At 39.4% G+C, this 17151-nt stretch overlaps 1 protein-coding gene across 3 annotated transcripts in view; it reads left to right on the top strand.

Annotated features, from left to right (window-relative positions):
- Positions 1-17151, top strand: part of sash1b (SAM and SH3 domain containing 1b) — a 159929-nt gene that overhangs the window by 93284 nt on the left and 49494 nt on the right. The window contains exon 1 of one of the 3 annotated variants that reach the window (XM_077238796.1): positions 9834-10069. The exons of 1 other annotated variant lie outside the window; for it this stretch is intronic. In XM_077238796.1, coding sequence (XP_077094911.1) covers positions 10049-10069 — 21 coding nt within the window. In that variant the 5' untranslated portion in view covers positions 9834-10048. Of the gene's footprint in view, positions 1-9833; positions 10070-17151 lie in introns of those variants that run through there. One more of the 3 variants, XM_077238798.1, reaches the window with a different exon arrangement.

The following is a 17151-nucleotide window of genomic DNA, read 5'->3' as shown; positions in this document are numbered from 1 at the left end:
GCGCATCAATGCACAATTGTGCATCACATGATACCTGGACATAAAACATGTAAAGATGCTAAAAATACACGTAGTAATGCAACAACTAGAATAATTTAGTTTCAAGACTAGTTTCTTGTTGTTTATCTACAGTACATGGAAGTTGGTCTTGATATTGTTCTCAGATGATGATATTGTTTTCAGGTTGAAAGACCAATATTGCATTTTATGTTTTTATTTCCATATGTAAACACAGGCAGAGTTTTATCTCATTTTATTGAAGATTATTTAAAGGCCCACTGAAGTGCCTTGGAACGCGCAGCTTTGTTTGATGCGTTGATGTAATATACACTGAAACAGGAAGCTTAGGTGGGACATATAGAATGGCTCCTCCCTCTTTTCAAATGGCCAATAGCGTTTAGTTTACCACACAGACCCTCGAGTCGTACTTGACAGCGCCATGGAAGCGAATCCCAGCGCTGATGATGCGTTGGATTCAATAGTAGAGGTGTGAATAAATTCTAGCCATTTCATTCTTAACCATCGTACAGTTAGAAAATGAATAAAACTTGAGCGATTGAGCAACTTAACTCTAGTCTCCAACCCATATTGATCTGTGACATGTCCACGGTCGCTTTGGCCAGGTGGTATTTATAGCATAGGGGGCAGGAGTCGTGGGACGCTTTAGATTTTAGAGAGCATTTGATTGGACAGAAGATGTGATGAGAAAAAGTCCGCGGTGATGTCATAAAAATCTGTGATCCATTGTAGCGGAAGTGAGAGACTGTAAGTTTTTAATGCTTTTATCTCCTAAATGCGAAATTTGTCATTGTTTTGGAACACATCAGCTTATTCATAACCTGAAGGCTAACATATTCATACTAAAAGCTAAAAACATTTGGAGTTCAGGGGGTATTTAAGTGTTTTGGCTCCAGTGTTCTGGAGCTGGCAGCGTGTGTCAGCGTGTTGGTTTATCATGTGACAGGAGCGCATTGGTGAGTGACAGCTGGCTACAAAGAGACGCGTCTGTTTAACCCCATGTGCCTCTAGAGACCTGTCAAAATTCACTTAGCTGTCTGTCCTTGTTAGACGGGCATTGCAGACGCCGGCCTGCTGCCCGGGAGGTCGTCGCGGTTCAAGCTGAGGCAGTGTCTTAAACACATCGCTCATCTTATCTACAGTCTGTTCACTTTACATCCCAAAGAATATGTGTCCGCTGGGAGTGTCATGAATCTGTCATTTGTCAATATTAACATCAATGTGAAATTAACTGTGTTATTTAATTTCTAAATACAGATTCCTGATGCTATTGTGCACAATTGATCTTTGCATGTTATTCCAATGGGAAAAAAGGTTTGTCTTCATAGTCTTTTGTCAAAATGCTCCGCCTCTGAAAATAATTTCCTGCTCAGCTGATGTCACCAAGGTCATATAGCCAAATATCTATGGTCATAATTTTAGGTAATGATTTCTAAAATATTGCCAATAGTTTCCATAGTAGTGATGGTTAAAGAGGGCCTATTATGCTTTTTTACATTTTCAACTTGCTTTAGTGTGTAATGTTGCTGTTTGAGCATATAAAAAAAACCACAAAGTCACTCCAAAGGGAGTTATTCTCTGTATCAGTGCAATCTGAACTCCCTGAAACGCCTCTATTGTAGAATTGAGTTTTCTTCTGGGAACAAACACATCACAATATTTTAAATAATTCTTGCCCAAGGTATATGCAAAATAAAGTGGCAAGGCCTTGTTGAATTGAGTTAGCAGTGTGTTGAAACTCACAGTTATGGTAAGGGGCGGGACATCTCCCAAACACGCTCGAAGTTGTTTACTAATCACAACACAGCCAACCAATCAGAGCACATTGCGCTTTTCGGAAGGAGGGACTTTATAGAGACCGGAACTAAACAGAGTTTTTTTGACAGACTGGGAAGAGAGGTCCTGCAACAATCTAAAATATGGAGAAAATATATTTTTTGTGAAAACAAAAAGCATGAAAACATATTCTAGTAGACCCCAAAAACAAAATCAAAACTTTGTTAAAGGGCAAAATAGGTCCCCTTTAATAATCAAGACTTTACATTTTTCACTGTTGAATATCACTATTTTAAATATTTCACATTACAGAAGTAAAGGCAAGGCAAGGCAAGGCAAGGCAAGTTTATTTATATAGCACATTTCATACACAATGGTAATTCAAAGTGCTTTACATAGAAGAAATTAAAATAATCAAAAGAAATCAGAATAATTAAAACAGTTTAGAATAAAAGATAAAATACAGAAATAATCACATGAAATCAGAGTAATTTAAAACATAAAATAAAATACAGTGCAAACAGTCAGACGAACAGTGGCACAGTGCTCATTCAGTAAATGCACAGCTAAACAGATGTGTTTTGAGTCTGGATTTGAATGTGACTACTGTAGGAGCACATCTAATCTCTTCTGGAAGCTGGTTCCAGCTGCGGCTGGTATAATAGCTAAAAGCAGACTCGCCAATCTTAGAGTGAACCCTTGGTATTTCTAGCCGATTTGATCCTAATGATCCGAGTGATCTGTTGGGTTTATATTCAGTGAGCATATCTGCAATGTATTGAGGTCCTAGGCCATTGAATGATTTATATACCAGTAATAATACTTTAAAATCAATCCTAAATGTAACTGGCAGCCAGTGTAAAGACCTGAGGACTGGTGTGATGTGTTCATATTTTCTGGTTCTGCTCAGAATCCTAGCAGCAGCGTTCTGTATGAGCTGCAACTGTCTTATGGTCTTTTTGGGAAGGCCAGTGAGAAGTCCATTACAATAATCCACCCTACTGGTGATGAAAGCATGCACAAGTTTTTCTAAGTCTTGACTGGAAACAGAGCATCTAATTCTTGCAATATTTTTCAGGTGATAGTATGCTGATTTAGTTATTGCTTTGACATGACTACTGAAACTAAGGTCTGACTCTAGAGACACACCCAGATTCCTGACTTGATTTTTAGTTGTTTGACCCCTAGACTGAAGGTATGCGTTCACCTTGAGAACTTCATCTTTGTTTCCAAACGCAATGACTTCAGTTTTGTCTTTGTTTAACTGAAGAAAGTTTTGGCACATCCAATTGTTTACTTCATCAATGCATTGGCAAAGGGAGTCAATGGGGCTGTAATCGTTAGGCGATAGGGATAAGTAGAGCTGTGTGTCGTCTGCATAGCTATGGTAAGCGATTTGGTTCCTTCTCATTGGCTCGGCTCATTGGGAGCATGTACAGGTTGAATAGGAGTGGCGCAAGAATTGAGCCTTGAGGGACTCCGCATGTCATGGATGTCCACTCAGACTTATGGTCTCCTATACTCACATAATAACCTCTGCCTCCTAAGTATGACCTGAACCATTTTAGGACTATCCCAGAAAGCCCGACCCAGTTTTCCAGCCTGTCAAGAAGTATTTTGTGATCGACAGTGTCAAATGCAGCACTGAGGTCGAGTAGTACCAGCACTGATAATTTGCCTGTATCAGTATTTAAGCGACTATCATTTATTATCTTTATGAGCGCGGTCTCTGTACTGTGGTGCGGTCGGAAACCAGATTGAAAATGGTCAAAGTATCCATTCGAGCTTAAGAATTTGTTCAGCTGATTGAAGACAACTTTTTCAATGATCTTGCCTATGAAAGGAAGATTTGAGATCGGTCTATATTTGTTTAATATGGTCTTATCCAGATTGCTCTTTTTAAGGAGGGGCTTGATAACAGCAGTTTTCAGGGAGGTCGGAAAACTCCCAGAGAGAAGTGAGGCATTTACCACTTCCAGGAGATCTGCTTCTAAGCTGTGTAACACATTTTTGAAAAAAGATGTGGGAAGTGCGTCAAGGGCGCAGGTTGATGTTTTTAGGTGCTGTACGGTTTCTTCCAAAATTTTGCCATCAATTTCTTCGAAATCAGACATAGTGGCTACTTTCTCAGGCTGTTGTCTGATCTGCCTGACCCCAGCGCAACTCAAGGATGAGCTGATCACCTTTCTGATATTATTGATTTTCTCAGAGAAGAAAGAAGCAAACTCACTGCACTTTCTCACTGAGAGCATTTCACTGGGAATCTGGCTTGGGGGGTTTGTCAGTCTCTCTACAGTAGCAAAAAGATTTATAAGATATTGCTGTTTATAATATTCGAGAAGAAAGTCTGTCTAGCTTTGCCTAGTTCCTTATTGAAAGCATGGATGCTGTCTTTGTAGATGTTATAATGGACTACAAGTTTTGTCTTCCGCCACATGCGCTCTGCTTCTCTGCATTGTCTTTTCATATTTTGCACTGCTGTCGAGTTTCTCCAAGGTGCTTTTTGTCTGCCACTCTTCTTCCTGACTTTCACAGGAGCAATATCATCAATTACACTCTTAACTTTTGAGTTAAAAGAATCAAGGAGAAAATCAACAGAGTCAGCAGATAAGCTTGGTGTTAAAGATATAGCCTTCGTAAATAGTACACTAGTGTTCTCATTTAAGCATCTCTTCTTGACAGACACAGATCTAGCTTCAATGGCAGGAGAGATCAGTATATCAAAGAAAATACAAAAATGATCAGACAGTGCTACATCCTTAATAACAATTGATGAAATGTTTAGACCCTTACTGATAAGTAAATCTAGAGTGTGTCCACGATTATGTGTGGGTCCATGTACATGCTGAGTCAGATCAAAAGTTTTTAAAACAGTTTTGATTTCTTTTGCCATATTGTTTTTTCTGCATTATCTATGTGAATGTTAAAATCTCCAGCAATGGCAAAGCAGTCAAACTCTGAGGAAATTGTTGATAGCAGTTCTGTTAAGTTCTCAGCAAAAGCTGGAGAGTATTTTGGAGGCCTGTAAACAATGATAAGTAAAATGCGTGGAGCACCTTTTAACACAATACCCAGATATTCGAAAGACGGGTATTTCCCAAATGATATTTGCTTACATTGATAGACATCTTTATAAAGAGCAGCTAAACCTCCGCCTCTTCTGACAGCTCTGCAGACACTCATAAAAGTAAAGTTAGGAGGGGCTGTTTCATTGAGGACTGTTGCACTGCAACTTTCTTCTAGCCAAGTTTCATTTAGCAACATAAAATCCAGGTTGTATGTGGTTATTAAATCGTTGACTATAAGTGATTTATTTTTAAGTGAGCGGATGTTTAAAAGTGCTAACTTAACAGTCTTACTTTTTGTCCCCACAGCAATCTTAGTATGTCGTGTAATAGGCACCAGATTAGATGGGTTTGCTGTACGGCTTTTGAAGGCCTTAGACTTTCTATCATGTAATCGAACAGCAATAGAAAAAGATACAGGCACACTGGGTTCCCGCTTGTTCTGTAAACATTTGAGAAAGTTATTGTTATCATAGCGGGGACCCGACACATATCACTGAGAGCTGGTATCAGTTGTTTTTGGTTCACCTCGAGCCGCCGGAGGAGGGTGTGGGCCCTGGCGTTGTGGCAGAGGCCGAAGAGCTCTCACAGGAGGAGGGGGAGGGCGAGCTGGGCCCGTAGGCTTTGGTGGTTGTGGGGCCTGGCGTTTTTTGGTTGGTATCTGGGGGCTTGCAGCAAAAGAGTGGGATAGTCTAGTTCCAGCATGCACCAGTTGTTCCATTTTCTCTGAGAAGCACAGAAGTGGAGATGCTGGAGAGAGTGATAACGTTTCCGGTGAGATGTGTTTTTGCTCTGGTGTTATTGGAGGCTGTAATATGCTGTCCTGGTTTCCCTGGCTGTTTTCCAGAAAGTCGTCCTTGGGTGCTGTATCTTGGAGAAGTGCTAGTAAGTCACAGTCTGTCTGTGGTGAGCTCTGTGGGCAGGGCTCAGCTGAGATTGTGTCCGTGAGCAGAGGTTGTTGTGGCTGAGTGGTGTTATCACTGTCCTTGTGTGATGTGTCAACCGCATGTCCATTCAGGTGCTGAAGTGAAATCCTGTGGTCATTCATACTGTATCCAGGTGTGTGTGTGCCATTCAGGTTGAGTGGATTGGCACACATTGCAGAAGGATGACGGAGGGAGAAGTAGATATTGTCCTTTAGCACTCTTGAACCAAGTTTGTTTGGGTGGTGGCCATCCTGTTGAAACAGTTGCCTCTGACTCCAGAAAAGATTGAAGTTGTCAATAAAGTTCACTCCTTTTATATTGCAGGTTTTTTGCAGCCATGTATTAAGCCCAAGCAACCGTGAAAACCTGTTTGTTCCTCTTGCTGGGAGTGGTCCACTGATGTCTGAACTTTCAGTCTTTTAAGTGTTTCAAAAAGTTTATTGAAATCCTTTTTAAGAAGTTCCGACTGCTCTTTATGAATATCATTCTTCCCCACATGAATGATGAGTCGATTTGCAGTCTTATGTTTCATCAGAATGTTCTGAAGTTCCCTGTTTACATCAGATGTTGTTGCTTGTGGAAGGCAGCACGTTGTTGTATCCCTGCTATTAATGTTTCTGATTACGGAGTCGCCCACTATCAGAGTAAAATGGGGTGTAAACGCTGTGTCGCTTGTATTGCTGATATTTTTATGGTGTGTGTTTGTTTTAAACCACTGAAATAATTGCATGCAGATATGAGAGATTGCATTCATAAAAAGCATTCATAAATTGTATTTAGTAGATTGATTGTCACAGAGAAGTTGATTGGTGTAATTGTGTGAGATGTTGGAACGTCGAAACATCTGGCAAACCTCTGAATCAGCCCTGATTTTTCAAGAGGGCAAAATTATAGCTAATGCAAAGACTAAATAAATATGCTGAATGAATTAAGTTTGCACAGCTGTGCCCCCATTGGATGCGCTTTCGGCTTTTCAGACACAGAAGGTCATGCTGAGTTCACACAATTACACAACATGACCAACATGGTGCTTACGACCCCAAGAGAACCAGATATCCGGAAGCATCACGCTAGATTTTGAGTGATAGCTGTTATGGGCATGAGTCACATGTGTGTTCTCGCTTGACTGGATGGAACAAACAGAAAGTAAAGGCCTTTTGAATCACTCTGTGTTCACCATGTTAGAGCTGTGGGACTCTGTTACTCTCACTAAGGGGCCGCCGCTCTCCCTGAAGTCCACGTCCAATGTTAAAGAGGGTGTCTTGTGCCAATAGAGTCGTAATCACTATCTGAAACATGGAAAATTAAACAGGCTGTTTTGACTCATAAAGACAAAGACAATGCCTACGAATGCGCCTACTTTCATTCTATATAACACTATGAGCCCTATCATTCACCTGGCGCTGCATTGAGCCAATGTTTTTGCAAGTTCCAACCCGACGCAGTTATCATTTTCCAGTCCTGCACAAACGAGGTGTGTTCAGGCGCATTGTTGGCGCGTTGCTATTTTAAGGCAACTGAAATAGACGAAATAACAAAAAAAAATACTGCCTATAGGCGCACATTACTAACACGCTCTTTAAATAACAAAAAAAATATTGCGCCATTGACTTTAGACCAGGTTTCAGTTGGTCAATGGCGCAATATATATTTTTTTTATTTAAAGAACGCATTATTAATATGCGCCTATAGGCGGGTCCACTTTGTCTCATAGATGGTTTGCTTGCACGCTCTAACCTCGGACGAGCAGATCCATTTTCTCGCTAGAGAAGTGTTCTGTTTTTCCCCTTGCAAATTCCGTCATGTAAATAGCGAATCCGCCATGGCGCGAACGCAACTGGGAATGGGAGATGAGACTCTGATTGGTTTATTGCACGTTATGCCCAAAACACACCCATTACTCATTAAGAGAATAGGGACAACCCTTTTAGACCATGTGCCGGGTGTGCCGACCATTTTCCCCGTCGTTAAACTAGCAAAAGTGGTTCTGGACACGCCCTGAATGCACTTGTGCCGTGCGCTTTAGACCATGCGCTTAGATCGTTAAAATAGGGCCCTATGTGAGCCGAGTAGTATCATAGGCGAAAAGTACCCGGATTACCTACTACTTCCGGCGAGGTTCTGAAGTGCAAATTCGATGGACACTTTACTATCCCATGAGGCCATGGGAGAGGATTTGTGAATCGAAGTGAATGACGCAACTGACGATGTAGGTCACATGATAATGACATGGAGGAATCTGTACAGTACGTCCAGATTACATACTACATAGAATGTAGTTTTTTATCAGTTGTGAAGTTTCAAAGTATCAAAATACTTTATGCAAAAATCCATTTTGCAACCTATTTTGCCTATTTTTATGTGACAAACAGAAAACATATATATCCAGTGGTCCAGAGTGCAGTTTTCTGAACTGATGCAGCACTGTAACTGTGAGTGAGTTCAGACAGCCAGTGAGGAGAGACGTGGACAGACAGTCTCAGTTTCTCTGCCGGTGCACTGGTGCGCAAAAATGCCCTTTCTGGCACTTGTACGCCTATCTCTGAGCCCTCGGGCATGTGCCCGCCGTCCACAAATACACAAAGACATGATGCAGACCCCCGACCGGCCATCTGCTCCTGACTGTAATATGCACTTCTACTGATCTAATGATGTCAGAATCCACAGACAGACTCGCAGTCACTTCCCCGTACAGTCTCACAGATCAATAATGCTGTAAGTTTGTGATATTCGAGAGAGAACATGACACAACAGATAGATCACTGTCATTATAATCAGTGTAGGTGTCTACATAGACCTACTGTACATGTAGCTGTTCTCCAGGTGAAAAATCATGTGTAAAGTTACAGGACACATTTAATCCATGAGGCACGTGCTTTGCACTGGTACTTTTTAATATATACCATGGTACTGAATAATTACTGTGTTCATTTTCCATGGTATTTATGGTTTTTCATCAGTTGTGCCTGAGATTGTTTGAGATAATACTGCTGTCCAGACAAACCTCTTCTAATTCACAGTGATGTTGAACTCTTGCTGTCCGATGCCATCTACTGGCGTTTAGTGCTCTGCATCTTCAAACGAGTTTAGTTGGATGAGTCTTTGAGCTTGTTCACCAACCAATTAGAAGTAAGAATATTTGGTTACCTAATGAGTCAGTCTCACAAATACTGTCAAAAAATATGCAAGTGGTAGGTTTTTTTATTTTTACTTTTCTAAAAAAACGGGGGGGGGGGGGAAACTGCCAATTATTTTTGCATAAAAAACATAAAGCCTTTTTTTTCATATTTAATATTATAATATTATTTTATGCAAGTTCTATTTTTTCTCAAATAAAAAATAAAAAACTGGAAATTATATTTAGCATGAGAAGATAAAGCTATTTTTTCACAAGTCATTCTTAATATATTATATTATATGATATTATGTTATATTATACAAGCCATATTTTACTCTCAAATAAAAACGAAAAAAACGCCTATTTTTGACAAGTCATTCTTGATATTTTTGTATTATTTTATATTATATTATTTTATATAATGCAAGTCATTCTATATTTAGTCTTTTTTATATATGCTTTACAAACTTTTACAGTAATTATAGAATGTGGAATATGTTCTTAATTGTTTTGGCTTAAGTTTCTTCATTCAAAATATAAATTGGTTATATAAAAATATAAATGCAAATATATATATATATATATATAATTTTTTTTTTTTTTTTTTTTTTTTGAGTAAAGTATAAACCTGACATTTATTTGTGAGACCCTAATATCTTTCATTCATCTGTTTAAGCACACACAGGTTCTTCGTATAAAACATACTGTTTTTTCTGTCCCCTCCTGAATTAGATTTCCTCCCGTCAGCAGCATAAGGGTCGTATCTTTTTACCCGTGCTGATAATAAGAGATCTGTTCAGCTATTGTCAGGGTAATCTTATCTGCTTCTGCCCCATCAGCCTCACAGACACACATTTTAAAGCACATAGGAGGAACTTTATTAAACTGCACTGACTGTCCCGCAGCTGGAGAGACAGTGAGAGAGAGAGAGAGAGAGAGAGAGAGAGAGAGAGAGAGAGAGAGAGAGAGAGAGAGAGAGAGAGAGAGAGAGAGATGGAGAGCTCCACCCTGCAGTATTTTTCTTGTCATTTGCCGGCCGCATGCGTGATGTGTGTGTGGGGATCAGTCCTCCGTTCACAGCAGCGTGTGTATTGTTCTCTGAGCGTCCAGGGAAAGTTTCAGCTTGTTGAACACAGAGGAGCCGCATGTTAAACTGGAGACCAATGGTGAGTGTGACTTTTCAAAGGGTGTTTTACTTTGTTCTCCAAGGGAACTTGTAAATTGACATATTCTAACTGTCATGATGCTTTAAATGAAATAACACACTTGTGTGAATATGAATATGAATGTGATGTCAATGCTCTCTGTTGTTATTGCTAAAAGTTTCTGGTTTGGTTGTTTTATGGTTTTAACTGTTGAATCTTGTGCAATTCATTCAGCCTAAACGTGTTAATGTTAGGACATTAACAGATTCTTTTATAGATCATTTCAGCTTTAGATTATGTTTTTTGATGGTTATATGTTTTAAGAAATTTAAGCATAAAGTATGAAATCCTATGGACTTGCCTTAGGATGCTCAGTACTTGCAAACTGAATTCCAAATGGTCTTCTTTCTTACATGTATTTGCATTAACTGAATTGTGAATTATCATTTCCTTCTTGCATCTACTTATCTTCTTAGCACTGACACATTTATAATGTTTAAAAGATGCTCCATTCTGACATTTACTCTATTGAAAGGGGGGAAAAACAGATAGCTAATAAAATATAGACCTTTTCAGACCAACAACTTATTCAGTTGTTGTTGAATAAGCACCACAAACTGTGTGAATATCCATCTTGTAAGGCAAGATGTGTCACAAAAAGAGAGTTATTTTGTATTGTAAATAAGAAGTTTGGCCTTCAACTTTCTAAAGTCAGCATTTTATTTTTTTAATTTCTCTCATAAATAGACAAACTTTTGTATAAAAGTAATATTTCAACCAACAGTACTTTTAATGCAGTTGTATTTGTGCTTGTTTTAAATGTATTATGGTAATGAGAATCACTGTTGAGAATAATGAGTGAATGAATAATATGCTTGAAGATGGTGAAATGAAGGAAGTGTGTTGAAGTAAAAGCAGGAAGGCTGAGAAACAGACAGGTATCAGATCAGAGTATATGTACTTGATTAAAGAAACTCTTTGGCGTAAACGTTTCAGTTCGTGCCCCGCAGGCAGGGCGAGAGAAGAACAGAAACTCTTCAAACACCAGCTGCAGAACATACTCATCAATTATAAACTTTTAAGACTTTTTCCCTCCACATTTTTGTGTGGGATAATCAATGACAGGGATGCAGCTGAATGTATCGTTGAGATTTCCTGGTTGTGTCATTTCCTGTTTCCCAGAGCCAGAATGTGTTCCGGCTGCTTCATGGAGCGCGCGTGCGCGTGTGTGCGTGCGTGCGTGCGTGTGTGTGTGTGTGTGTGTGTGTGTTAGGTGATGTGCATTTGAAGCTCTTAAGTTTATGCTTTGGTGAGGAGACCCTGCTGTGTATGTCAAGATCTCTGTTTTCCTTCAAAATCAAGGCAAGGAGGAAAAGCGAGAGCTTTTAGCTGAGAATTTTGGACACAAACTGATTTTTCCTTATTGGTTGCTAAAATGTTGTGGTGTGTTCTCTCACTGAAAGTTCACCCTCGCATGTTTAGCTATACTGTATGTAAGTTCAGTAAAAATCTAGTTTTGAACACTTGAATCTTAATATAAAACCTTAAAAGGGTTAGTTCACTCAACATTTAAAATTCTGTGATTAAAGCTGCAGTCTGTAACTATTTTGGGTTACATTTATCCAAAAATAAAATTTTGAGCGAGTACATAACCAGCCAGTATTCAAAAGTATCTGCTTGCCTTAGCTCGATTCAAAACGGTAAGCTTGTAATGATGTTGTTAATTCCAGTGGTACTGGTGGATTTCCGCGGGAAATTCGAGCATGTCTTTGCGTCATTACGTCACATCTATCAATTTGAGAACAAAGTATAATTCGTTAGATTTAATCAGCGCAATTTACTGCAATGCTTTTTTCCCCTTAGTTGGTCAGAACAAAAGTGGATGTTACTTACTTGTTCAGATGACATTTTCCGGTGAAAATTCTTATGTTGGTCATACTTCCAAAAAGTATAATCTGTGATTCTGAATTACAGTATCCACACCGGCGCGATGACTGACAGCCGCACATTCTCCTCAAAACATTGGATTCATCCGCGCTGTGCCGTGCCGAGGCACAACCCACGTAAAGCTGATAATTCTGCGAATAACTGCAATTCCAGATTTTGAACGGAGATGGCGACAAAGAGGAAAAACTACAGACTGCAGTTTTAATTACTCACCCTCCCGTCGTTCCAAACATCTGTAGAACACAAATGAAAATCTTTTCCACTTTCAAGCCCAAGAAAGGTAGTAAAGACATCATTAAAGAAATCCCTTTAAGGCGAGACACTACAGACAAAAACTTTCATGCACTGGTCAATTTTGAGATATCGGGCTGTCAGGCTTTTTATAACGTTGTTTCAGACTAGTCGAAAGAAAACATTGAAAATACACTTTAATTGTTTATTTTATTGCATTTTATCGACTTTTATCCACGATGTAGATCTATCTTGAAGTACCAAGAATTTTGAACTTGGCTTTATCCAAAGTCAGATTTTTGTTCTGGAAATGTATGCAAATTAGTGCATATTTAAAGTCGGCATGAAATGGAGGTTGCGATAGCCTTTTCTTCCCTTTTGTGACTTATATCAGAAGTCAAACAGCTTCTTGATCAAGGAAAAATGTAGGGCTGGACTTGATTTTGTCAATAGGAAATTGTTTGGATGGATGTGGTTTGCTATTGGTGGATCTCATGTGAGTGACAGGTTGTCCCTCCCTCATGCCAGTAAACGTGTCATCAGAGAAGAGAAGAGATGTCACTGCAAGAGGGAGGGGATTTATTTTGATTAAAGATTACGAGGGCTCAAGAATTAAAAAAACTTTTATAATAAATATCGCATTATTCCAGAAAAAAAAATTGATTTACAGATCTGTTTGTTGATGCTGATGGTAAGGAGTTACAGTTGCAACATCTCATAATGTACTTCAAACTGAGTAGCATTTCACTGAAAAACGTCCAGCTCGAGTCATCCTTCCGATGGAGGTTCAGGTTGAACTAGTTCTTCCAATGTTTCATCATCAGACTCGCTCTCGGATTGATATGGTAAAATCAACGTGATCATTACTGTCTTTACAGTGTGTACCATCACTAATCTGTAGGAAGCCTCTGGATGGAGCTGAGGTTCACTTATGGCAATGGGCGTGTAGCTTCCAGCAGGCGCTGCACGCGGTAGACCAATCACAACAGACTGTGCCATCAGACCAATCAGAGAAGAGTTGCTTGCAGAAATGTGGGGTTTAGAGAGACTGATTCATCTATCGAGTCGTTTGAGAATGATTAAAAAATGTGATGTTCTATGTATATTATGAGAAATTAAACTGTTTTTTGACCTTTTGATGCATGTAAACCTGTTGTAGGAGACCTCCAAAACATAATTAGGAGACTTTAAAATAGCATAATAGAGGCACTTTATTATATAAAAAACGTATAATTCTTGTATTAATTGTTAATGTAATGGATCATCTGATGTAGCTTCATGTATCTGATGTGTGAGGTTGGCAGCGGGGCCTGTATGAATTGTAATCGATGCGACAGACACATTACCGTCAGAGATATCGTCTCCCAGGAACTGTTGAAAACTAATTGAGGTGAACGTGGCGTGACCCTCGGCTACCCATACCGTCATCCAGACAGATAACCTGGGGAATTTGAGCCATTTAATCGGGTGTAATCCCCCGTCATCACATTCATCATGCCCAGGGTTCCCCGGTTAATGAGGAGGGCAACAGAGCGGCCCGTACACAGAGAGGAGAAGATAAATGAGCTGCTGCTCGTCCCCGACACATGCTGAGACCCGTGAGCCAATGATATGTTCCCTGGGTGATGTGACATTGCACCTCATTTAAAACCCTTTTACCTACAGTAGAGTGTCATGCTCCTGTCCCACTAGTGGCTTGAGATCTTTGATTTAATGTTTGAATTAATTTTGCACTATATGGCGCATTCATGCTCAGTTTGCATGTATATTATGTAGAAGGTAATACTTAACATTCATTCAAGGTGATTAACATAATCCTTAATAGTGGATTATATAAGAGTTATCTCTCAAAACCTGTCAAGAACATGTCCAGGTCACATTTTACACTATAATCAAAAAAGTGATATTTGTATAACTCTGGGCCCTTTCACACCAACCTTGTTTGGTCCAAACTTTCGGACTTTTCAGTTTGGTCCGAATCAAAATTGCAGGTGTGAAACCTCCCCCGGACCACGGTCCGGACCAAACAGATAAAATTTGGTCAGACGAAAAGAGTAAGTCTCGGTCCGGATCAAACTGAACAAAGGTTTGGTTCGTTTCTAGTGTGAAAGCATTTCTGTATGGTTCGGACTTTCAGACCTTTTACAAGAAGTTCCGGTGGTTCCCGCATAGCCGAAAAAACAGAAGATGGCAGGAAAAATGAGGCGTACGCACATGGGGAGAGGAGGAGACGAGGTTTTTAATTGAAGTATGGTCTGATGACATAATTAGAAGTCAACTGGAAAAAATTCACAAAAAAAAGATTGCTTGCAGTCTTCTCCTCCTTTCCTGCTGGCGACGATAAAATGTTCGCACGACAAGGAGGTTCATTTGGCGAATTTGAACTAGCCTTGTGTATAGTTGGTGCTGCAGGTAATTATGCCATAAAAATAACAATACAGTTGCAACGATATGCGTCTGTTCATTCATAATGTCAAAGTCACCCGCCGCATTGACAACACGCTGACGTCAGACGCACGTCCATTTACAAACCAATCAATGTCGAGATGCAGCCCACATAGATGATGACGACAGTAGGCAAGTATGTCACGTAAAGTTCTTTAGTGCGCTCGCATAATTGCAGTGTGAAACCAAACCAAAACTTTCTGAAAGTATAAAATGTTCCAAAATGTGAACTTTGGTTCGGACCTTGGTGCGGACTTTCAGGTGTGAAAACGCCCTCTGTCTACTTATAGGATTAATCATTTAATTTGTGATTTAAAAAAAAAATGACAATTAAGCTTTTTTTCTTCCCAAATTACCATAATTGAAGGGGGAAAAAAATCATTCAAATAAATATTAGAATCCAATGAAAATCGCAATTGAGAATAAATAAATTATATAAAAAATAAATACAATAATTTTACATATATAATATAACATGTAATATAATGTAATATATAGTTTTTTGTTCGGAAGGTTTGTGAGAGTTCTCTCTTCTGTGCATAATTTATATGCTGTTATGATCAATATGTCACATTCATGCACATATACATGTGGCTTCACTGCTCATAGCTCTTATTTTATATCTTGAAAATTGCTGTTTTCATGCAATGAAAAGGCTGCACATGGGAGACAGCGAGTAGATCATGTGATTGAACCATAATAAAGTGTTTATCACAGGCTGGCTGTGTTGGGCAGCTAAGATCAGAGACGTCCCGTCACAGAGCTTTTCTCTTCAGCATCGCTGCCTTTCTTAACTGATGAAAAGTGGCCAGATTTTGAGCAGCTTTGACTGGAGGGCATGTCACTTAACAAATGAATGGTTCTCTCTTCGAGGACAGTCGAGCCAGTCACAGAGAGCGCGACCACGAGACCCCTGTGCCTCTCGCGGTGGAGGAATGCGCATGTTTTCAGCCCGATGAAGGAAGCGTCTCACGAGTATAAGAATCTATTCTGTGCCTCAGATCTGCTCTGCATTCGTCGATATTAAATTACAGCATTTTCTTGAAGACAGTGCATTTGAGCCATTTTTAGCAAATTACAGTTTACAGTCTAACCCAAGACATGTTTGATTATTTGAAAAGAGATCACCCATGTTTATCTCCCATGTTTTTTCATTATTTTTTGGAGGAATGTGGGGAAGGAAACACAAACAGTGGGTCAGAGTTTCACAGTGGTCACTCTACTTTTAGACTGTGTCTGTGAGAATACAGAAAGATCATAAACCTCAGTATAACTAACTGACTAGAAGGAGTGTGTTAAACAGTCTGGACAGTGCTAAACACACCAGATATGGGATACATATTTTCAAATTTAGCTAGTAGCTGGTTTGACATGATTTGCCTTGATCCTGACATAGGGCTTTGTCCCATTAAAACATCTTGCAAGTTTTATTGCTTAAAATGTCCTCCTCATTATAAACAAAAGCATTCATTAAATCAAGCTCCGAAAACAGCTCGTTTTGACATTGCGGGATCTGTGATCTCACATGGGCGAATACATTTGCATATGACCACCTCCAGAGCAAGACATTGACGAATAGTTTTACAGCATCGCACCATAGGCCCCGCCCACTGGCATTCAGTCGTTTAACAGCTGACTTTTGCCTATACTGGATGTGAGCGTCAAAAGCAAATAGAACCAAATAGAAATATAAGCAAATAGAAATATAAGTTACCCATTACGCTTTCTACACTGGATACAGAATACAGATGTGCGTTCAGTTTCTGATATACTGAATGAAATTGAGACAGTCAACAACAGGACAAATGGAAGAGTGGGAACGTTTGCTTCGACGCGTCCCATTTTAAACAGCTTGTTAAGGTCTCTGTGCAGATTTCAGAAGAATCCCAGCACCAGAAACAAGTTGATGGTTTGTTTAATGGCTTTCTGAATCACGTCGGGGAATTACATGTTTGTTCGGAGCATTTTGTTTTGTAAACAAGGAACAGCGTTATTATGGAGAGTTTGCAAAGAAACTTTTGTTGAAAGATGAAGCAGTCAGCTGTATCGAATCTACATTACTACTAAGGGTTTAATAGCCTTATTAAATATTCACATCAATTAAAGTAAAGTAAATGCAACTAAAGTTTTTTTTTTTTTTTTTTTATGTGAGTGGTGATTGCCAGCAGTTGCCATGTTGCTGGGATGTTGTAAATGGTTGTTAGGTCGTTGCTGGGATGTTGTAAATGGTTGCTAGGTCGTTGCTAAGCAGTTGCTAATTTGAGTGTTTTTGCTGTCATTGCTGTCCACTTGCTACTTGCTAAATTTATTCTAAATCCTATTAGTGTATTGATTTGTAATTGATACAGTGTTCTAGGTGTTTGCTAGTTGTTGTTTTTTTGTACTTCGGATAATGCATTGTGGTTAAAATCAAGTGAAAATCATAAGTCTGATCACATGGAGGATCAACAACACACATCTCCTCAACAAACTGCAGGATC

This window comes from Siphateles boraxobius, unplaced genomic scaffold, assembly GCF_051911475.1.
Source record: "Siphateles boraxobius isolate OS27281-9 unplaced genomic scaffold, OSU_SipBor_1 22, whole genome shotgun sequence".
Taxonomy (NCBI): Eukaryota; Metazoa; Chordata; class Actinopteri; order Cypriniformes; family Leuciscidae; genus Siphateles; species Siphateles boraxobius.
Note: the sequence above shows the minus strand (reverse complement) of the source record. Positions and strands in the feature narration are given on the sequence as shown.